The sequence below is a fragment of the Medicago sativa genome, chromosome 6, assembly GCF_051527215.1.
Source record: "Medicago sativa cultivar Bolivia chromosome 6, Bolivia_mono, whole genome shotgun sequence".
Taxonomy (NCBI): Eukaryota; Viridiplantae; Streptophyta; class Magnoliopsida; order Fabales; family Fabaceae; genus Medicago; species Medicago sativa.
In genome coordinates, this window is record NC_140754.1 from 21841389 (window position 1) to 21865981 (window position 24593).

The 24593-nt window shown below is 32.3% G+C and overlaps 1 protein-coding gene and 3 long non-coding RNA genes across 4 annotated transcripts; 1 reads left to right on the top strand and 3 right to left on the bottom strand.

Annotated features, from left to right (window-relative positions):
* Positions 1–3407: 3407 nt before the first annotated feature.
* LOC146913696 (uncharacterized) lies at positions 3408–4698 on the bottom strand. The gene is made up of 3 exons (XR_015013778.1): positions 4461–4698; positions 4213–4343; positions 3408–3880 (listed from the first exon to the last, which is right to left on the bottom strand). It is a non-coding gene; the product is annotated as an uncharacterized LOC146913696 (long non-coding RNA).
* Positions 4699–5978: 1280 nt separating this feature from the next.
* LOC146913697 (uncharacterized) lies at positions 5979–7399 on the bottom strand. Its single transcript, XM_085716926.1, has 2 exons — positions 6754–7399; positions 5979–6228 (listed from the first exon to the last, which is right to left on the bottom strand). The coding sequence occupies exons 1-2, from the start codon at positions 6913–6915 to the stop codon at positions 6118–6120; spliced, it is 273 nt and encodes a 90-aa protein (XP_085573052.1). The 5' UTR covers positions 6916–7399; the 3' UTR covers positions 5979–6117.
* Positions 7400–7758: 359 nt separating this feature from the next.
* Positions 7759–9350, top strand: LOC146913698 (uncharacterized). Its single transcript, XR_015016421.1, has 2 exons — positions 7759–8356; positions 8443–9350. It is a non-coding gene; the product is annotated as an uncharacterized LOC146913698 (long non-coding RNA).
* A 2016-nt stretch (positions 9351–11366) lies between these two features.
* Positions 11367–16787, bottom strand: LOC146913699 (uncharacterized). The gene is made up of 7 exons (XR_015013782.1): positions 16036–16787; positions 15880–15930; positions 14700–14851; positions 14159–14335; positions 13244–13283; positions 12454–12562; positions 11367–11625 (listed from the first exon to the last, which is right to left on the bottom strand). It is a non-coding gene; the product is annotated as an uncharacterized LOC146913699 (long non-coding RNA).
* Between the last annotated feature and the right edge of the window lie 7806 nt (positions 16788–24593).

Consider the following 24593-nt stretch of genomic DNA (forward strand, 5'->3'; position numbering starts at 1 on the left):
GGGTTTAGGTGGATCTTGCAAGTTAAGAGACTTTGTAATGTTCTAGTTTATTAATTTGAATTTCAGCTTTTATTCCAATCAAGTTTGTTATATTGATTTTATCACATGATTAGGAATGATCAAACATTTGCATGTCAATAATCAACTTAATTGATCAATGATCGTAATGCAATTAATTGATGGACCTATAAGACAATTGAGACTAGAATTTTTGCATGATCAAACCTTAATTTTAGTCTTCCAATCATTCAAAAATTGTGCTTTATGCTTTTCTTGGTTTCAACTCTTTGAATGACCAAACAAAGTGTTAATTTAGGAAAAAGAATATTAATCACGAATGACCAAACGGATTAATAGTTTTAGTAAAGGGATTGGTGATTAAATATAAATAAAGGATTTTAATTAGAACTAGACATAAGGGAATTGAAACTTGCAAGTGAAACCGTGACCCTAGACCTCTCTCTATTGATTTACATCTTTGTATTTTTATCCTTCTTCTTATTTTCTATTTCGTTACGAAAACCATTCAACTAGTTATTCGTCTAAATAATAAATAATCTTAACTAGTTTGGTACTTGTTAATTAATCCTTGCGGATGCGATAATCTTGTATACTACTTTTACGATAGAGTACACTTGCTCTAAGTATGTTTTTAGCGCAATAGTATTTCTTTCCTTTTGTTGTAGCTATTTGAAATGGATGCATATAGCTTTTTGGTTTGTTTTTTAATTGACAACTTAACTAAAATAATAATTTACTAATTGATTGCCATATTTATAGAAAATGAATTGCACGAAGACAACAATTGTTGTCAATTTGATAAAGTAAATTGAATGTATAAGACTATTAGACTATTACTTGGTTGTATGATTTATTTGTATCGATGAACATGATAATTTAATGTTAGAGTAGTTTAATTATATGAACGTTTTGTGTTTTTCATATAAGCTATCAGACATAGCTGTTTTTGTACTCTTCAACTCAATTAATGTTTATGAACTTTGTAGTATTTTTCTTATATATTGACTTGCTCATCATATGTTTCATTTAGAATATTTTTTTCATTCCACATTTTAGCTTTGGTTAGCAAATTGTGCAGATATTTGATTTAAGACGTTCTTAAAAATGCAAGTCTCCAGAAAAAGATATGTTAGAAAGGTTGTGAGGGCGCTATGATTAATTTAGATTAATGGGTTTTACACAGTTAATTTTCTATAATTATCATGAATTATACATGACTTTTAGACTCATGCATTTAAATAACAAACAACATCACCAACTACATGAAAAAATCACAAGAATTTCACCAAAAAAACACACACACACACACACACAAGCATTTGCTACAAAAAAATACAAATATCTCATGTTCTTCATGTATTATATGTGAGTCTTTGATTGATGTATGTTATGTGAAAATCAATATTATATATTTTAGTAATATAAAGTGATTGTACATTTATGTATTATGTATTCATCATCGGTCAAATAAGTGAATATTTTTTTTTTAAATAATCGCATAAAATAGTTATTACTTTAAAATATGACAAATAACATCAACAATATTAATCATTCTTTTAATCTCTTATTTGACTTCATATATTATTTTGTATTTTCTGCATTTCAGACACAGAATGCTTATTTATCTAACTTCTAAATAGATCTTTTGCAACCCGTATGAATTCAAACTCAACTTAATTTTAGTGTCACTTTTCCCGTTTTTTCTAACTAGAAATATATTTGTCAAAAAACAAATTAATCTAGCAATATTCATATTAAGAGCAATGTAGTTGTAAGTTGTAACAATATTTTACAAATAAAATAAGGGGAAATTATTGATCTCCCCTCAAATTTGGTAAAGTGTCACACACACCCTCTAATTTTAAAATAAACATTGACCTCCCTTGGCTTGACAACATTTAGCAACAATTAAATTTTAAAAAACCTTATGTTGAATTTCATTTTCGCACATTTACAACTTCAAATATGGTCAGACTTATGTGAAACAATTGCATATCTCAAATGACAATGCAAGGTTTCATCTTTCGTTATTGTCTTACTTATTTATAGGTTTAATAATGAATTCTTGCTATTGATCATGCATAAATTACCATTATTCAGTTGAATTTTTGGAATTCATTTGTTTAATGGTTAATGTCTAATAGCTGAAATTGGGGAAAGCATGTAAGAACCTATAGTGTTCTATCACTTCTGTTTGTTGGTACCATACATACATGAAGTTAATTTTTTTTACTCACCCAAGCGCAAGTGTCTCACTTCCTTTCCATATATCCCATTGTTAGCTTAGGTGGTATTGGAAAAAACACTTTCTTTATTGATACTAACGTTTAGACAGACACTTCGTGTTCGTCTGTCTGGTCTTTTTATTCTGCTAGTGCATATAAATTATAAACCGCGGAATTTGTGAAATCTTGATTTTGATTTTGAATATAATATAGGTATAGATATTTTTCATTTTCATATTGTAACAAATTATACTTATCTTTTTCAATGAAAAAAATATATCAAATATAATATAAATTCTTATTTTTTTTTGAATGACACCAACTATATAGCCTTTTTATAGACAAATTTGTTTAATGGTATAATAAGAAGTAAAAAATCAAGCCCAAAATCCTCTATTTTCTTTATATACAATATAGATTCAATGATATGATAGGGTGGGTAGTAATTTTGATTCAAAAATTTGGGTTTGTATTTCTAGAGTTGTTCATGTAGAGAGATTTCTATATTCAATTATATATTTCATCACAAAATATTTTATGATTTTGAGATATGTGTGAAATATGAGTCAATAATTTGAAGTGGGATTAAGTTAACACATGCGGAACAAGGTGAAATTTGTATTGTCACGTGGATCCAAAATCCAAATGTGCTTCCATTTTAGTTTCCACTCATGATGAGAAAGTTGTAACAATCATGAAAATATTTCAACTTCACCATTTATCTTGTCTCATTAAAAACAAATGTTCATTGTTGTTTAGGCAATATGCATTTATACATGATAAAGAAGAGTGGGAAGAGCTTGTGGCTGGTCAAGGAGATAGTAAAGAAGTGTGGGGATTACCTCTTGCAGCACAAGCATTTGAATATCTAATGAATGGCTTGAAATTAAAAAAAGATTTCTTTATTGAAGATTTTTATTTTGTGATGTTATTTTCATTTAACACCAACTTTGAAGCACTGTTTTTCTGTGTCATTTTTCTCAAAGATATATAAATCATGAAGGAGATTTGATTCACCTTTGGATGACTAATGTATTAAAATTTGAAAATAAATCAACAAATTCGACTATTTGTGTGTATATAATAGCACCAAATTCAATTGATTTCTCTATTAATCTTCAGTGGCGGAGCCAGACAAAAAAGTTTGGGGTGGCCGCCATCTCGCCATCAAAATAAACTAAAATATATAAATCATATTAAACACAACACATTTAAGTCGTAATAAACCAAAAATCGATCATTCAAAATTTAAACTACATAATATAATAAAGCTAAACCAAGTGTGTTGAAACCGCCTTTGTGCTTTCCCGATACCGGACATGGGATAGTTTTCTAATTTTGATTGATGAGGACCCCATTTTAGATACGCTCTTCGTATAGCGTCCTTTTGATTTGGTGGATATTGCCAAATTGGAATACGTTTTCCTGTATCCCTTTCTAAAGAATTCTCAATGTCATCTGGATCAACTCTATTAACCTTTAAAGGACGAGACTCATTTTCTTCAATTATTGGATTCTCGTGAACTTGTTCAGGTTCGGATGAAGAAATTATAACTTCATCTCTTGAATATCAACGGCCTTCCTCTTGAAAATAGAATCCATTCTTTGATACTTCATCTTAACCGCTTCAAATGCTACAAAACAAAAAAAAAATTTAAATGACCATATACTAACACGGTAAAATCATATGATCAATTAAATAAACAATACACCCTTCAAAAAATTTGGATTTTATAGTTTGCTGTTACTATGTACTGCAGAAGCAAAATCATATGATCATATGATCAATTAAATAAACAATACACCCTAAAATCTGAATGAATATTAACCCACATCACAGCCATACCCAATTACCCAAAATCATCACCACCCTTATAAAAATAACCAAAACCCATCTCAAAAACAATATCAAAATTAAATTTTTAACATCCAAATAAAAAGGGTAATACTCCACATAAAAACATACCGAAAGAAAGCCCTTGAAGCAAAAGTGGTACCAGCAGCAAAAGAAGCAGCTGCAGCTACAGCAGCAGAAGAGGAGGCAGAGAAGGCCGAAGAAGATTGAAAAGCAGAATTATGATTCTTCCTCCATACACCCTTCAAAAAAAAACATAAACAATACATATAATCAACAGGCAATCAATTAAATAACATGTAATCATCAAAGAAGAATCATATTTGAATGAAAATACATTCAATTTCACATTAACTTACAATTTTCAACAACAATTAGGGTTTGTTGAGAGAAATGGAGATAGCTCTCTGTTCTCACTTCATAGTTCAGATCGGCGATGAAGATAGAGATGGAGATTGGTGGCAGAGTTTGGTTTGCGGTGGTGTGAACGTGTGTGGTGGTTGGATCACGATTTGATTTTTTGGTTGGGAGAAGAAGAGAATCGTGTTCTCTAATCTCTGTTTCCACTGATGAAAGAGAAAATTTATGCCTAAATGTAAAATATCTTACTAAAATATTATTTATATAGAAGGGTATAATGGTAATTTCATATAAAGGATGGGTGGCGGTGGCTCCCCCTTGCCACCCCCCAGTTCCGCCTCTGTTAATCTTCCTATGACTACAAAATAAATAAGCACTTGTTGTTAGGACTCGACATTACATTTTCACTTGTATTGTATTTGATTTTAAAATTGTTCATAGAACAAGATAAATCGGAGAAAAAAACTCAACAAAAACTTAAATTCTTGCCTCTTCTTAAATTATAAGACAACTATTTCTCTCGAATACAAACTATCTAAAATAAAAAAGATACGGTTTTATTTTCAAGACATGGTCTTTGCTTCAATCTCTTACTACCAATCTTGGCTTGTACTTGCCATAGATATTAGATTTTGCTAGTCATGAGATTTGTTGTTTTTTTGCTATTTTACACTACACTCGTTTTACCTTTACTATGGTTTTATTCCATATGATTTTCTTGCTAAGGTTTTTAACAAAATAGTTGGTGTTTAATCTCTTGATTGTTATCTTGGGTTTCGGTCTAGTCCTCCTAGATGTTTGTTTCATCATTTTCTTTTATATTAATAAACTTGTTAAGGTGCTATAAATGTTACTCCCTCCGTTCCTTTATAATTGTCACTTTTGCATAAAATTTTTGTTTCTAAATAACTGTCGTTTTCAAAGTTCAAAGTATCATTAAATGTGGCTTTGCCTATATTACCCCTATATATTTATTACAGAGAGAAAAATGTATGAAATGAAGTATTAAATGATTAAGGTTATTATAGGAAAAAGATAAATTGTTGTATCAAAAGTAGTAAAAGTATTTGTTGTCTTGGTTTGTGTAAAAAGTCAAAATGCGACAATTAAAAAGGAACAGAGGGAGTATTTGATAGTTATTGATACGAAAATCAAAGCAAAAATCATTGACACAAAAATATAAATATGAGAGATGAAGTTGTCACAAAATATACAAATATCATTTTTTTTTTTAATCGATTGCAAAACTTATGTCCTATAAATAGGTTTCATGTTTATTTGTGAATGGACACTTTAAAGAGCATAACACAATAGTCTCTTATATCTTCTCTCTTTCTTCATTATCTCCATTCTTTGATATTTTACAATACGTTGTTATGGTAATGATTAATTTTATAACACTTTTTTATCCAAATAATAACCTACCCAGAGATACGCCATCTAAAAATATTCTGAATTTCTTTCCAAAAAAATATTCTGAATTTGTTAGCATTGAATTGAGAGGCAAAAAAAAAAACTATCTAAAAATAGTAATTTAGACATAAGGCTTTGGAAAACAAACATGAATACAATGCAGAAAGTTCTTTCAATTCATTTATCTACCAAAGATTATTCTTGAACCCACAAACAAGGATTTATGACACTATAATTGAGTCCCTAATTCTTAGAGGATTTCAATTCTTCATCTTTGTTTGTTTGCCTCAAATTTCTCCATAGATACCTTCCACTAGCCATGTCAACGAATACCCAAAATCCATTTTGAATCATCTGAAAACCCAATCAACATTTTGATGAGTTCAAAACAAAAACATATCCAAACACAAAAATTAAAAATAAATCCAAAAAGTCAACTGAAACAAAAAAAAAACCAAACCCAAAGAAAATTCCAAGATTTAACATGAAAACCTCATCTATAAACCCAATCAACATATTTTGGTGAATTGAATACAAAAATACAACAAAACACAAAAGATAATCCCAAAATCAATTAGCATATCATCTATAAATCCAATCATTATTCCCATGATTAAAAAACCAAAACACAATCAAACACAAAGAAAAATAAAATCCCAAACCTTAACAATAAAACATCATCTAAAAACCCAATCAACATTAGTTATTAATTAATAAAAACAAAACACATTAGTCTAAAAATGAAAAAAAATTAAAATTAAAATTCCAAGATTTGGATTCGTAGACTACATATCATGAACAAATTTAAACATAACTTTAAAAAGATAAAGGAACCAAGATCAATTATATAAAAAATAATAATTTTTTTGAAGGGTATACCTTTTTGAAATCAAAATCTTCCTTCTTGAAAGATGATTTTTCTTCCTCAATTGAATCATCACAAGCCAAATCAATCTTTGGTGAAGATCTAACCGTTCTCCATGCAAAGTAACCTGCCAGAACCGCAGAGAAGAACACCAAGATGAACCTTAAAGGACACATCTCTCTCTCAAGAACACAAAACCTTAAACAACAATGTGATTTTTATGAAGGAAGAAAAATTAATGACAGCCCACGAATTAAAATTTGTACAAGAATGTTGGGTTGGATTTTTTTTTTTTGTTGATATTTTTGGTTTTATGAGGAGAGGAAAGGGGTATAAGAAAAACAAAAATCTCATCAACAACTATTTGTGACTTTATGGATTATATGATTTTGATGATGAGATTTGAAGATTTTTGTTTACAATGTCAAAAGGTTGTTTCACCAACTGCATGCCATTATTTGCATATTGAGACAGCTTTTTTGGCTTGGTTTGACGATAAAGGTGGTTAGTGACTATTCTTAAAAACCATTTAAAAAAGAATATTTGGTAAACTTTTTTATGACATTATTTACATTATTCATTGAAAAAATTGCTAAACAATCTTAGGAAAAATATTACACGCTATAAAAAAGAATTATTCTAATCTTGTGTACCAAAAATATTTGATCATGTCAAAATTGAATATATCTAAAACTGGCTTTTTTATTTATAAAAAGTTTAAAAATAAATCTGGCTTTAGGGCCATCCCAGTAACCAAACAAAAATGAAACCCTAATTTATATACACTCATTTATATTCAAATTATTAAACTCTCAAAACTGGCTTTAGGGCCTCCCCAATAATCAATAAATTTCAAGATAAACATTGTTCAATTTGTAACGAGAAATTTGTTTAACTTAATTTAATCTTTTGAAGGGATATTTTAATTTAAATTTGTATATAAAGCTATTTTTGGGGTACATATAGAGCTGTGTTTTTAAAATATCGTTTTTTACAAAATATCATTTTTTGAAATATATGTTTCCCCCTAAAAAAAATATATTCGATGAAGTGAACCCACCCCACTTATTCTAGATAATCTTCTAGATGCACGCCGACCAACTTGTGGTCCTCAACTACTCCCTCAACTAGGCAAGCTGAATGAAGCAAGTTCATGCATTGTAAGATTTTTTTTTTCCAGATCCTACTTTAAAAAAAAATTGTGCACTCTACCCTACATTCAAAATAAATATCAAATTTATTCTACTTTTATTTTTCTCCTTACATGGCGTCATTTGAGATGGCACCATCTGAGATGGCACCATCATTCTTCTGTATGGCTCCCTCTCAGTTGGCGCCATCCTACTACCTCTTTTCTTTTTCTTTTTCTTTTTCTTTTCAATTTTTCAATTTTTTTTTGGCTTAATAATTTATACTTCCTTCATCATGGCTCCATCTCAGTTGGCACCATCTTACTATGCTCTTTTTTTTTTTTTTGAAAATCAATAAAAAGTGTTTTTAATGATCCAAAAAATGGTTCGCAAGGGACATTCCACGTGTACTATCTTCGCCACATTGCACAAAACTTTACGAGAGCGATCAAGGATCGAGAGCTTACGAAAAAGCTTTTCAATATGGGTAACAATGATCATTTCTCATTCCTATTACTATAAATGTTGCATAATATTGTCCAAATATATCTTACATGAATTTTGCTAATGCAGGATATGCAATGAATATTCCCTCGTTCAACTATTACCGCAGGGAAATCCTATAGGAAAGACAGCAAGCTGCAAATTGGGTTGACAATCTACCAAAAGAGAAGTGGGCTCAAGCATATGATGAAGGTCGGAGATGGGGCCAGATCACATAAAACCTTGTTAAGTCAATGAACAATATATATAAGGGTGTTCACAACATGCCAATATCATGTATGGTCAAAGCAACCTACTATAGGACAGCGGCGCTGAGTCAGAAGAACCAATAGGTTCTAGTGCGTAATTAGCAGAAAAGTGCAGGGATATGATTAAGGAAGAGGTGACTAAGTCAACCACTCACCAAGTCACCCATTTTGATCGAATGAGGTATACCTTCTCTGTTCATGAAACTATCGATTATAAGAAAGGAATGGCAAAGGGAGAGTACAAGGTCGACATACAAGCAAGTGGTGTGACTGTGGAAAAATTCGAGCTTTACATATGCCATGTTCGCATGTCATAGATGCATGTTCTAGCTTCAGTCATGATTATTCTTCCTATATAGATCCAGTTTTCTGAAATGAGAGAGTATACGATGTCTACAACAGAAGTTTCAACCCAGTTCACCACCAGAGTTATTGGCCCCCATATGTAGGATTTGAGCTTTGCCCGAATTTGTCTATGCGAAGATCAAAAAAGGGTCGTCTATCCACCACTCACATTAGGACCGAAATGGATGAAGTTGAAAAGGTTCCAAGAAAATGTGGAGTGTGTCGAGGCACAAGTCATTATCGCAAAAATTGCCCTAATCCTGCACGTTAGTAGTACTTTCGTTGTATTTTAATTTGTAATATTTACCAATCTATATTATTATGTTATTTTATATTTTTCTATTAATTATTTATTTAATAAATTTTCAACCAACAAAAATAAAATCTAGTAAGATAGTGCCAACCGAGATGGGGCCATGATGAAGGAAGTATAAATTATTAAGCCAAAAAAAAATGGAAATTGAAAACAAAAAAAAAAGGAAAAAGGTAGTAGGATGTCGCCAACTGAGAGATAGTAGGATATTTATTTTGAATGTAGGGTAGAGCGGACAATTGTTTTCAAAAGTAGGGCAAGAAAAAGAAGAAGAAAAACTACATTGTAACGGATAGGGATGAGCAAGAGACCAATTCTAATGATAATATCCATAGACATGGATAAATATGCATTAGGTGGTGATGTTAATGAAGATTAAAAAAACACTATCATAAAATCACAATTTTCACTAAATATTATTGGAAATTATAGTATAATAAAATAATGAAAAACTAAAGTCAGTCAACATATGCATATAGAATAAAAACAAAGTCAACCAACATTAAAAAAATTACTTAATATGATAAAAAAAATCAATGATTTCTATTCATTAACAAATTATTTTGAATTGTGACATTTTAGAGGATACTCTCTATGCCTATAAATGAATAGTATATTTTGCTCTAAGATATCCACTTTACTTTTCATTGCATACAAAATTTGGTTATAATGGATACTCTCTATGCCTATAAATGAATACTCAAGACGTTCTTGAAGTTTGTGGTGATTCTTGCCGCTATCGCATGTGCTCTAGTTGGCAATGTGCAAGGTGGCAGGAGAAATATGCGACCCGCCTCCTTGTCTTAGGCGTCCATGTCGTGATCCACCATTGAGAAAAATGAAGCCATAAAACTCGGTTTCTCTTTTATTTTTACACCAATCATTTTGTATTTACAAAAAGTTCTTCTCATATCTAAAATCTCATTAATAAAATTGGTGGATAAATTTTATGCAGTATTGGTGTTAAAATATATTTATCTTAAAATATTCTCACCTCTTTAGTGTACTTTATAATCATACTTCTTCTTTTTGATGATCATTGTACATGATGGCCAATAGTTTTAATTTCACTAATACTACCAGGCTTACATTTTTTTACATCGAAAAAGATCTTATATCTTTAGTCCCTAAAAAATGATATAGTATTTTAGAAGTTTGATAAAACATATTATATTGAAGGGTTAAATATATTTTCCCCTGCGGTTAAAAGGGTTAAATATATTTGATCTTGGCGCTTTTATGTATTTATGAATGTCCATAAATCGATTTATGTTTTGAATGACTATTAACCTTAATTTTTGGAACTTGATCTAATATTAATTGTTGATTAGGTAATTGCTTTATACATACTCTATTATTGCATTTGTGACAAGAGTTTAATGCACAATACAACCTTTCGATGATTACATATTCGCCTAAGACATTAGGGGGTTGTGGTCAAAGAAGCCAGGTTAAGTTTCAAGGCATAAGACTTAGCTATTTTGTTAGAAAGTCATGAAACTAAGTAAACAACTGTAGGCTCGGAACTCGGCTAAAAAATAGCAAAAGAGAAGGGAATCGAACATGACTTAATCGCTCTTTTATCAGTTTTCACCCTTAATTGTGCAACCCCTTAGTTTACATATCATAATTATAATTTTAATCGTTAAGTATAAATTTCAATATTCCTCTGAAGATGAATTTATAACTATTATTGTGCAATGACACTACTACAAAATACCCCCTTTAATAGCACTTATTTTGGCTCTTAATAGCGCTTCTCAAGCGCTAAGAAAGCCCCCGCTATAAAAGGTCAGGAGCCTATAATAGCGCTTTCCAAACGCTATTAAATAGCAACGTTTCAATAGCGCTTTCTGAAAAGCGCTAATAAAGCCTCATTTTAGGTGCTATTTTTAACTGATGTTTCTTAGCGCTTTCAGAAAAGCGCTAATATAGCTTTATTTTTGTGCTATTTTTAACTGATGTTTCTTAGCGTTTTACATAAAGCGCTAATAAAAGTCCCTATTTTTATTTTATTTTTTTAAATGAAATCTACAGCCAAAAGCATTATAATAAAATGTTGATCAGACAATACAACAAAATAATGATTAGAAACACTAGTAATCCATTAATCCATTGATAGAAATAAACACTTGTAATTTGTTGATCAGAAACTTATTTACAAATGTCATAAATATTAATCAATCCTAAATGACATCTAATGTACACTTGCATAAAAATGAAAGTTCGTGCACAACATATATAAGATAAAAGCAGCCACAACCACAAAAAAAAAACACCAAACATTGAGAGGACTCGTGACAAGCAATCAAAATTACTCAATAGATCTACCTCGAGCATATTCTCCTGTGTCGTATGGAATGAAAAATTAATCAAGTATCATTCAATTTCCAGCATAGCCAACAGTTTAAAATAACTCAAAGGATTCTAAAGTGCATAAAGAATCCACTTAAAATCAAAAGAATCTCAGTTGACAAACAATACAATACAATACAATACATCCAGACATTATGTAATTCACTGTTTGTCTATTAACCTGTCAAACTATCCAGTTCCAATACAAAAATTCCAACAGCCTAATCTTGTGAAATCTAACTTAATTTTTAACATCCAGGCATAACTATTTCAAATTACATTAAAAACGAAAATGATGAAAAAGAAAAAAGAAACTCACTAATATAGTTGGCCATGAAGGAACAAGGAACAAGTATAGAAAATCAAAGAGACATAAGGCCATTAGGCCTAGAGGTGATCCTATCCATAGTCACACAGTTTGCAATTTGTTTGGGTACGTGGTTCGGGTTTGGGTACGCAGTTCTTAAATTTCAAAGAATTTGGACAGGTGATGTTTTATAGTAATATAGGCAGCTAGCATATGTGTTTTATCTAACATAGAATAATAGCAAGTCCCACATCGGAAGGTTATCTAACATTGTTAGGTAAGTAATTCTATAAATACAGACAACACATTCTGCCTCTAACACACCTGTCCACTACCAAGTGTAGTACATTAAATTGTTGGGCCAGATAAATTAGTCTAAATTTTTACATTGTTTGTTAATGATTGTATGGTTCTCCGATACTCACTTTTCAGTGAAATTCATGTGTGAATTATCACGTACCAATACGAAAACAAATTATGATTCGATTCGAAAGAGAATTAAGAATGTATACCTTTAAAAATACATTCACCAAAAGCGCGATTGAGCGGTAGGGTGGGATAAGTCGAACATCAACCAGTGAACCAATTCAAGGTGATCTTTTTTGTGACCAATTTGATGCTCTGCAAATGATGAAACAATACACATTATTCCCCTATAACCACAAGTAACATACACTCAAATCTGGGACAAAAAGAAGAATGCAAATGGAAAAATATATAAGCTTGAGTATCAATCAATGGTAACAAACATGAAAGCACACAAATGAATTGCATTCCTGAAAACCGGTATCCAGTGCCACATTTCAGTGTTACTAAACGTATTAGAAATAATTCAAGCATTGCACTTATCGGAAATAAAAACGAAGCTCACAAATATAGCATTTAAGCTCCTCAAAATTATATTAAGATTTTTCCATGAAAATTGGAACAAATTCATATTCAAAAAGATGCAGGAGAAAACACAATAAGCCACTCAAATCCTATCACCATTTACTGCATTACCAAGAAAATATCTTCAAAGCCATACACACCACTTTCAAGTCAACACCAAGAAATATCACTACTCCCTTAAACAAAACTAAACTTTGATGTCAAATAGTCATACCAGCCCTTAACACTACCAATAGTCTACAAAGACATTTAAAACTCAAACACTAGAAAAAGTTATAAATTTCAATAGAACCAAGCATAATTCATTAACAGGAAGAAACATGCATGAATATTTGTTGAAAACCATTATAGTTGAATTAATGCCACTATCTCAAACACAAATCAAAAGTACCAAGGAAGAGAATAAGCTACCTGTTGGGAACCATGGATTCTTCAAGTGGAGCACATACCCCTACATCACGAAGCACACACCCTTGTTAATACTAACGTTCTTTTGAATAAACATTGACCAACTTTAAGAGCATGGTAAATAACATCATACCACAGACTTTGAAATAGCAAAGAAAACTCATTAAATTATTACTAGATATCAATGACTACAGTCTTGTTGTGGTAGTACTTAGCGTGTGTCTGTTATAGAGTTGAATTTGACGCAGCCGTGCGTTTAAAGAGAAGCTTGCATTTCTAATTAAACAAAACCATGGCAATAGTTGCATTGGGACGCAATAAGTTAACTTGAACACAAAACCAAACATGCCATTACTATTTGTTCATCATTTATGCAGAAGTTTTCTCTGGTTTGTTATTCCTATTGTGGACAATAATCAAAAGGATGAGCTAATGTGGATGCACTCAAAGGATGGTAATTATTCCGTCAAAACAGGATATAATGCTATTCAAAATTGGATTAATAATGATCATCCTGGCTCTTCTAATCAGGATTTTATGAACTCAGTATAGAAGAATTTATGGGGCCTGAAAACAATTCCTAACATTAAAACCTTGCATGCGAATTATTCATAAGGCAATCCCTGTAAATCAGGAATTGATCAAAAGAGGGGTGAACTGCTCAACTTTTGTGTCCCAGATGTGGTACTCATGTTGAAACGGTGGATCATATCTTTAAAGAGTGCAAAAAAGTTCCTAATGTGTGGAAATTCTACAATTTGGGTGGTGATCTGTGTCCTAATCCTAAAATTAGCTATACAGAGTGGCTGGTTAAATCCTTAAAAGAGCTAGACAATAAGACTAGCATTCGAATTCTAGCAATTATATACAACGTTAGGCATGCCAGAAATCAAGCCAATTTTGAGAAGGTCGACATACCCGATGAGATTGTTGTATCTCGAGCTTTTAACAGCACTGAAGAACTTGTGTTTTACTTGCGGCTGATCCCCCACTTTTAACACTCGCGGCTGATCCCACACTTGATTCCCTTGCGTTGGGAACAGAGGAACCATCTTGTGTTTTACTTTCCTGAGAAGAACTTTCCGATCTCCCATCCTAACACAATTCAAGCGCATGATTTTAACATTTACTGGTCTAATACAAAATATGCATAGTATGAAACATGTATAGGTATAATTGGAGAAGCAACATATAACTAATAGACCCAAGAAAATTTGACACGATTGACTAAAAGTATAATCAACTTATACAATAGAATACTTAAGTGGAATATCATCAGTTTCCTAGCTGGGTGCCTTATAGATGAAGCTTAGGTAGTTACTAGTTACAAACATTCCTCTGACAAGTTTCCAGTGGCCAATAAGGGTAGCAAGCGTACACCCCAAATTAGGTGCGCATCTTAGAAGCCACCAGTAACTATACAGATGTAATAATGCTTAATGCAGTTAGAGAAACATACATGATTAGCATTAGTTGTTGTAACTAGTCTGCCAGTCGTGCAAACTGAGACTGACTGCTCTCTTGAACCTATATAAGATTGATACTATCAAACAACCAGCTTAAATTTATTGCTTCCTCTTCCTTCACTACTTTTGTTGCTGCTTCCCACACCTGAAGCACAAACATTCAAGATATCAGTTATTTTTTATAAGGTATTTGACAATACTCATTGATATTTTTGTGTATCAAATCTTCCATACTCATTCATTTAATTAATGCTCTACATAGGGAGTATTTGGTTATACGGCATCCACATGGATATACTGTGCTCACCTTCTTAATGGGAACACATTACTGAAAAAAGCAAACGAAAAATAAAGGAACAAGGACTAGCAAATCAATTCATTTGTTATTCACACAAACAATGATTCAGAGATCTTATTTTATTGAATAAATTAATCTTAGTTCAACAAATAAAGTAACGCAGGAAGGGGAAAGCAATTTACGTAAATTATAGAAAACCTCCATTTAGTTCTTAAGACTGATCACTAATGTGCTTAAAAATATTATCAGCAATTAATGTGATCATCATTGAGTAAGAAAGTATCTTGATGCACTGTCCAACTTTATTCACTAAATATGAATGATAAATGTGTACAACGTGCCAGACAAAATAAAAATGCATACTATTAACAAATACCTCTTAAAAGGCATGCATCATAAATGTGTACAATGTGTATCCAACTAAAAAGGCATGCATCATAGATTGTATTGATATTTATAATACCTCTTGAAAAAATAGAGAACCAAATTGACTAGAAAAATCTATATTTGATAAATGCTTACGTATTCACTATTTCTATGACACGAAAACTGAAATAAAATTAAAATTTTTTCACATAAGCTATAAGTTATTTTTCATTTGCTATTTTGGAGAGCTTATGAAAATAATTTGAAAACAGCTTATAAAAATAAATTGTTTTCTTAAGTTCCAAACAATATTCCAAGTGCTTATGCAAGTCAACAAGCTCAAATAAGTCAATCCAAACATGTCTCATAGTATTCATTTAACATATTAAGCATTCAGAACAATGATTCACCTGTGATCCCCAACCGATATAACACCAATCTACTTAATCCCCAACCAATAACACCCTTCATTTCCACAACATAAAATCAAAACCAAAAATGAAAGATACCTTAGCCGTAGATATCTCTCTTCTTAGAAGTCTGATAAACAAGCTTTCCACCTACATTTCCACAGCACAAAATCAAAACCAAAAATTAAATGCAAAAAACAAAATATAATAAAAAATCTGAGATTCAAAATCAAAGAAAATTAAACTGCGATTTACCAGAATCTAATCTTAGGGTTTCAATAGATTTCAGGTTTCAAACAACGGGTTCCAAGAATTTGAAGGATTCTATTTTCAATCGATGAGTGAGAGTGATTACTGAACGATTGGGTTAGTTCGACGGAGGTGGGTGCGTGAGATGAAGAGTAGGACAGTTGTGGCTGAGTTAAAACGAAGGATAGAGGAAGGTTTTGGGTGATTGAAAACGAAGGTGGGGGAAGGTTCTGGAGAGAGGACGGTGGTGGTTGATGAGTTCGATGGTGGTGAGTTGAGACAGAGAGGACGATGGTGGCTGGTGAGTTCGACGGTGGCGAATTGAAAACGGAGAGTCTGTGTGTGTGTGTGTGTGTGTGTGTGTGAGAGAGAGAGAGAGAGAGAGAGAGAGAGAGAGAGAGAGAGAGGAGTGAGTGAAAGAGGGTTTGGAGAGTGGTGGGTGGATTTGGTGAGTTCGACGGTGGTGGTTTGGTGACGAAAGTCTATGAGAGAGGAAGAAGGTTCCGAGAGAGAGAAGAGTATTTTGGATGTGAGCCAAAATGAAAAACTTTGGCCGCTTTTTTTTTTTTTATTATTCTTTTTTTTAATAAAGGTCAACAATAGCGTGTTTCTCAAAACGCTAACTTAGGGATAGTAGGATAATAGCGTTTCTTTAGAAGCGTTATCCAAGTGAGGTAAAATTATAGCGTTTCGCAAAAAGCGCTATCCAATCCAAATTCTGTGCACCCTATAATAGCACTCGACCAGGAGCGCTAAAACATATCTAAATTTTGCCCTTTTAATAGCATTTTTGTGAAAGCGCTATTACATTGGTGCTATAAAAAGCCAAATTTATAGTAGTGTGAGAATTGAGTACACTTGCATTAGCTAGAACTCGTATCAACTTGCTGAAGGAAGAACTCCAAATGGAAGAAAATAAAAGAGAAGGAGTATTGGAAGTTATTATTGTTGTCAAATCTACCCTAAGAGACATCAACTTTGTGTTTGAAGAATCTTGTTCTATCAATTACGACCTTTTACGGAATGTAACATCCTCTAGAGAAATTTGCACTGAAATAGTTGTTAGCTATGGGAAAGATAACTTAGAACATGTTTGGGTTAGGATTCAAACCCTTATATATTTGTAATCGTTCTAGTATATCTTTTTTTAAATGTAATTAAACACAAATGAACTTAAGTAGTAATTGGGATAGGTTTTAACCAATTCTAACCATGTCCTAAAGTTTGGTTCGACTATTTTGAAGACTTTAGTCTGTTAATAAACTCAAACAAATTGATAACTTTAGATTATATTTTTGTTTAATATGAAATTATATCAACCCAAAATATATCTAAAATATTTTGTTTACTAGAAAAATGTTGTTTTAGATTCTTTTGTGAAGAAAGTTTAGGTTAGTTGGACTCTGGGACTCATCATAGAGAGATTAAGGCCTCAAAGTTCAACGAACGTTTACAAATCACTCATCAAAGAGGTTCTCACATTTTCACGTGAAAGAAATAAATTAAAGAACTCAAATAGTCTGAAAGACCACTTGATTGGTAGAAGAAGATAAATGCATACGACCTTTTTAGTGACGTTTCACCCAAGGCCACTAACAAACGTCTTCTTCGATTCTATCATGGTTCAACCCCCAATTTATCATACTTATGATACAACATATGTTAGAACTTGTGTTAGGAGACTACTACATTAGCTTAAAACTAAATAAAATGATGGTGAACATGATGAAGATTGCAAAAGTATATTTTAAAGGGTATGTGAACACAATAAGCCTTTGGTTCGATTCACCCCCACCAGTTTACGCAAATCGGTTGCAGATGGAAAAACCGACAAATCTCTTTCATGATACTTTGGAAATCATGACATGAATTGCATACTCATATCATACATATATTGATAATAGTTTACACAATAAAGTTCCCTCGATTATTCTCATATACAGAGAAAAGAATAAATGATTTATAAATAATTTTGGCATAATTCGGATCATGTAAACATCAAATTTGTATTGTAAAATCATGTCATTTGGTGAAGAGAACAACTCTATATTAATAATATTCCAAAGTAACACAACATTTTGTTCAACCTGGTGGCTAAGCAAACGCACCTATTCATCTTAGGGAAGTGGGTATAATCCCAAGGTCAAGGAGGACCAAGGTCAAAAAATGACCATGGCGGCACAAGACCAAGAAAGTGAATCAGTGATGATACATTGAAAGTGTCGTCCAACATCTTCAAGTTGTTAAGAATGGTAGGGTTACATGAAAAATCAATGGCATCCATATTATAGGTCAAGGACTACTACAAGAAATATTGCATTTTGCCAGGGGCAGAATCCCTGGTAAAATGCAAAAAGCCTTGGCAAATGGACGTTTGCCATGGGTTTTGCCAGGAGCAGAATCATCAGCAAATCCGCTCATCGAAAATTGTCTTGCCAGGGGTTTAGCTCCTGGCAAAATGCGCTCTTGGCACAAACCCTGGCATAACCCCTGGCAAAATGTGTCACATGCATGCAGGCTTTTCTGATGTACTCTGGCACATGCAGGCTTTAGCAGAGATCACATCAGTCATTTTCAGACCATGCCAGGGAAATTGCCAGGGGTTTACCCCTGGCAAAATGAGTACGAATTTTTTAAAAAAAAAGTTTTTTTAGTTGTTTAAAAAATCAAAATATTAAAATTTAATAATTAAAATAACAGTTTAAATTACTTTAAAAACAGTTTTACAAATTAATTTAAATTTACAAACTAATAAAAAAGAATTTCTTATTTTTTATTTCTAATTATTATTTCCAAAGTTTTATATCAAGAGTAACCTTATAATAATTTGTCTTAAATAAAAAAATTACTTTAAAAAAATCGTATTAATTTTTTTTATTAGACTAGAGTAAACTTATTTATCATTTCTAATAACTATTTCCAAAGTTTTATATCAAGAGTAGCCTTATTTCTCATTTCAACCATCAGCAGCAGCATACATGCATACACAACATAACATAAAATAAAAGATCTTATGAGGAACAAAAAAATCAAAATAAAAGATCTTATGAGGAATAAAAAAAATCAAGACAGCATAACAAATCTATTTTTTGGAACAGATCATATAAGGAAAAATAATTCAACACATACAGCACCACATTTATTTATTTTTTCGGCCAGAAAAAAATCAACACAATAAAATCCTTTTATTTTGTACATAATCAACACAACACACTTATACTAACCTGTCAAAGAGGAACAACAAACAAATCCAAGAGCAAGCTTCACAGGAGGCAGTGGAAATTACTTTGGCAAATGAGATACAACACTGATGCAGCAAACAAGAAAAAAATAAGTAAATAAGTGAGTATAAAATTTATTGTAAAAATAATACAATTATAACAAAACAATTTTTTACCTCAAAATTAGAAAATAGAAGATGAATGTATTAGAGAGAAAGAAGAAATGAGAAGAGGAAAATTTTCTAAGTGAGACAGGGGTGTTTCAATGAATGAATGGAACGGTGTTGTTTTTGTAGAAATTATAGATCTGCAATTTGTCAGGAGCCCAACCAGGAGCAGCCCCTGGCAAGGCTCGGTCTCCAACACAATTGAGTAGCCGCAGGCCTAAAAAAAAGGTGTCAGTAATTTGCCACGAAATTGTGCATTTTGCCAGGGGTTGAGCCCCTGGCATGTCAGCTTTTCAGAATTTTGTCAAATCTTCTGCATAATGCAGAGATTCCCTTGACTTTAGGGGCTCAAATTTGAATTAAATTTTCCCGCCCAAAATTTGCCAGGGGTTACTGCACTTTGCCAGGGGTTTGCTCCTGGCTTATGGTCCAGTTTGTAATTGCAATTTGCCAGGGGTTTCCCTGGCATTACTCCTGGCAAATTTGCCAGGAGCTGATGCTCCTGGCATTATTCCCTGGCAAAACGCAAGATTTCTTGTATAAGTGTCAACTTATCCTGCGTAACCAATATAAACACATTCCCTTTCTCTCTTTACTTATTCTGCGCAAGTTCTTTATAGTTTAACTTCATAATTTGTTTAAATATTCCAATTTGAGTTAAATGATTTGACGAAGAATTTATCTTTGTGTTAAAATGATTTTGAAAGAGGACTATGGTTCAACCGAACCTATGTCAAATGAAAAAAAAAATATTAAAAACGTCAACCTAATTCAAATATCCTTCTTGTATATTTTAACACTGTTAAATGGTATTAGAGTCTAGTCTCTCTCCTAAGATTGTGCATTTTACTGTGCAAGAGTAAAGTTCCTTTATTGTTGGAAAACAATGTGAAATGGTTGGATTTGTTGTGTTTTTTATTCAATCCATATTTTTTGGTTTTCAAAAATCAAATTTTATTTTCAAAAACTTTTCCTTCTATTAAAAACTTTGGATTTTCAAAAATAGTTACTACGAAGAATAGTATTGTAGTTAGAAAATAGATAAGATGCATTAGCAGCTAATCTACTTATTTTTAAAACCCAAAGATGTGAGTGTTATGGCTTCAATGACATTTACTTTGTTGTTTTATTATTGTAGTAAATTGGTTTTTATTTCAAAAACTTATGTTGTCTCAATGCCTATTGTGTATTATCTCTAATTCTTTTATGAAAATATTGTCTAAAATGTCGAAATGTGATCATCATAGTGTTACTATTCTGAAGTTCGACGTTCATTAAAAAATTATTTTTGTATGACCCTTGCTTTTCTAAACCATGTTGAGTTCCTTATCGGCTTTGTAAGTGTGTTGTTGGGTTGGGATGAAGTAGGGTTGACATTAATGCAGGCTGATAATATAAACTGACGTGTATTTGAAATTTGAAATGGAAGGAGTACATGGCCAACCGGATAAGGTATTATAGGATGGGGATTACTTCTTTAGACACTTAGTGATTGATTACAAACATCTAAAAAAACTTTCTTGAATGGTAGGTAATTATCGTTCGCTTCAAAATGATAGTTAACTACCGTTCGACACTTTTTAAATCGATTTAACCATTTTAATTAATATTTTTTTTAGGGAAGTTTAATTAATAATGAAATGTTTTAGATGTCGCCAACAAATGTGAAATGCCTAAAGAGCAAACTCCTTGTGAGATTAGCATTGTGTGGTGTTAAGAGTCCCACATCGGTTAGGAGTTGGCCTGACAATTTGTTTATAAGTGGGGGCAATCCTCACCTCACAAGCCGATTTTGTGGGGTTGTGTTAAGCCCAACCACGATTTCTAATATGGTCATTTATGTTCACGCTTCAGATGTGCAATCCTGAGCGTGAGGGGGGGTGTTAAGAGTCTCACATCCGTTAGGAGTTGGCCTGACAATTCGTTTATAAGTGGGGGCAATACTCACCTCACAAGCCGGTTTTGTGGGGTTGTGTTAAGCCCAACCACGAGGGGGTGTGTTAAGAGTCTCACATCGGTTAGGAGTTGGCCTGACAATTCGTTTATAAGCGGGGGCAATCCTCACCTCACAAGCCGGTTTTGTGGGGTTGTGTTAAGCCCAACCACGATTTCTAATATGGTCATTTATGTTCACGCTTCAGATGTGCAATCCTGAGCGTGAGGGGGTGTGTTAAGAGTCTCACATCGGTTAGGAGTTGGCCTGACAATTCGTTTATAAGTGGGGGCAATCCTCACCTCACAAGCCGGTTTTGTGGGGTTGTGTTAAGCCCAACCACGAGGGGGTGTGTTAAGAGTCTCACATCGGTTAGGAGTTGGCCTGACAATTTGTTTATAAGCGGGGGCAATCCTCACCTCACAAGCCGGTTTTGTGGGGTTGTGTTAAGCTCAACCACGATTTCTAATATGGTCATTTATGTTCACGCTTCAGATGTGCAATCCTGAGCGTGAGGGGGTGTGTTAAGAGTCTCACATCGGTTAGGAGTTGGCCTGACAATTCGTTTATAAGTGGGGGCAATCCTCACCTCACAAGCCGGTTTTGTGGGGTTGTGTTAACCCCAACCACGATTTCTAATATGGTATCATAGCCTCTTCACGATTCTTTCTTTGGGCCACCTGTTATCAGGTTTCCGTTATCGGGCCACCCGTCATTTATGTTCACGCTTCAGATGTGCAATCCTAAGCGTGAGGGGGTGTTATCGGGCCACCCGTCATTTATGTTCACGCTTCAGATGTGCAATCCTGAGCGTGAGGGGGTGTGTTAAGAGTCTCACATCGGTTAGGAGTTGGCCTGACAATTTGTTTATAAGTGGGGGCAATCCTCACCTCACAAGCCGGTTTTGTGGGGTTGTGTTAGGCTCAACCACTCACAAGCCGGTTTTGTGGGGTTGTGTTAGGCCCAACCACGATTTCTAATACGTGGAGCATAAAACATGACACTTGGCCTATAGATCTTCAATTAAGCTCGTCCCTTGTAAAAGTCATATATATAGTATAGTCTTTTTAATCTGTAATATAATATAATAGATCACAAGACCAACGTTTCCATAGTTTATAAAATACACAATTTGACTTGTTCAAAAAAAAATAAAATACACAATTTGAAGATGATGGCTTTTCAAAATTTTAGGGGACAATTTATTCAAAAATAAATAAATTTAGGGGACAATATAATGCTAGGCATTATAACAAAACTCACTTTAATTAGTATTCACTTTTCAACATATATTCATATGAATTTATAATTTGAAAATACGGTCTCACATTAGAGTGAGTGTTTAATCCTTTTTATCAAACATGCGCAATTACATTTACCTTGTCTCTCATTTTTTTTCTTTGTGTGCATTTACCTTATTTTTTTATGTTCATAATTTGCATTTTTTAAAAGAATTATATAAGAAAATAAATGAAATTTTTTCAATAAAATATATGTATAATTAGCACATTTTTTGTGGGTGACTATCATGAATGGCCTTGTGTCATTTACGAATTATGTTTTAACTTTTATAAATCCCAAAAAGTAATGTGTAAAGAATGAAGAGGGAAGAACAAATACTATGTTGATTGGCTAGCTAATTTTAGTTTATCTTTAAAAATTTTAAGTTGTATTATTTTGGAGACTCTGCCTAGCGAACTCCATAAATTGCTTTTTGATGATATTTTTGGAGTTACTTAGAAATGTCCAACTAATTTCTTAGTTTTTCTTTCAAGCCTTTAGCCCTCTTTTATACCAACAAAAGAATCATATCTTAAAGTTTTGAGTAAAAATAAACAATTAAGTTCAAATAACATCAAAATTTGAATTGACATTAAAATTACTTATGATGCCTTCAACCACTTGCTTACGGTCAAATTCAACCGACATCCATGCAAAACTCATGCTATCAAACCAATTAATTACTTCCTTTAAGCTTCATGTCATTGCTTTCTTAGATTGTAGTAACCTTATATACCTAGAAATCATTGCTGCTATAAAATCATGTTTGTCGTTCCTGAGACACATCCCTATCTCATATGATGTGATATACACTTACAAAACTATTTAAGCTTATCTTAAAAAGCGAACATAAATATTCCCCACGTTTAGTAGTTGCATGGTGAACGTGCAAATATTCACCCCACGAGAAAGCAACAATGCTGTTAAAAAAAGTCCACGAGAAATTTGTCTGTCCAAATTTAATGTAACTTTAACCACGAAATGCATAAAAAAAAAAAAAAAAAAATCAATGTTATACCAATTTAGCTTGTGTTTGGTCGTGTGGCGAGAGAATTGATCTTAATAGAATTGACTATGTAAAATTGATTTTGTATTTGGATACATTCATGTAAAAGTGAGTTGAACCATAAATTTTTGTGTGAAAATCAATTTTAAAACCAAAAACTACAACTCCTAACTTCAAGTAGAATCAATTCTTCCTTCAAAAAAAAAAAGTAGAATCAATTCTAGAAGTAGAATTAATTCTACTCGACCTCAACCAAACACGTCAGAGTAATTCTACGCCTTTACAATTAATTCTAGTTCCTTTAATGTATGTTTGGTTTCACTTTTGAAGATATCAATTTAATGTATGTTTGGTTTCATTTTTTTAATAAGTTAAAATTGATTTCAGAGATGTAAAATTAACTTTGACATTTTAATTTCTCTAGAGTAAAATTGATTTTGAATCAAAAATTGATTAAGTAGGAAATCTACGGTTAAAACCAAACCTCTAAATATGACATACGATGTCATACCAATTGAGTCATGCTCAGAAACGCTTTATTATAATAAGTTATTTAATAGATGGAAGAAAGAAAAAAAAAACTATAATCAAAGTCTTATAATTAGATAGTGTCGGTCCAATGTTATTGGTTAGCATTGGTTTAAGGGAGGAACTTTGGTGTCGTGTAAGTATACTTTCATGCAAAAATACACATTTTTTTAATGCCTTTTTCTTGTCAAATTTTGGAGTTTTAGTGGGGACTACCTTATGCTTGAATCAATCACATCTACCACATAAATTATGAGTGCAAAAGGTAAAAGAGACACAATCAAATTGTTAACAAAACACCCTAAATAGAAAAGTGTTAATAAAACAAGTTAGTAATATTTTTAACACATAGGAGGCAACTATGAAATCTTCACGTCTTCTTTTTTATTCTTTGCATTCACATTGTATGTATGTAGACCAATATTTAA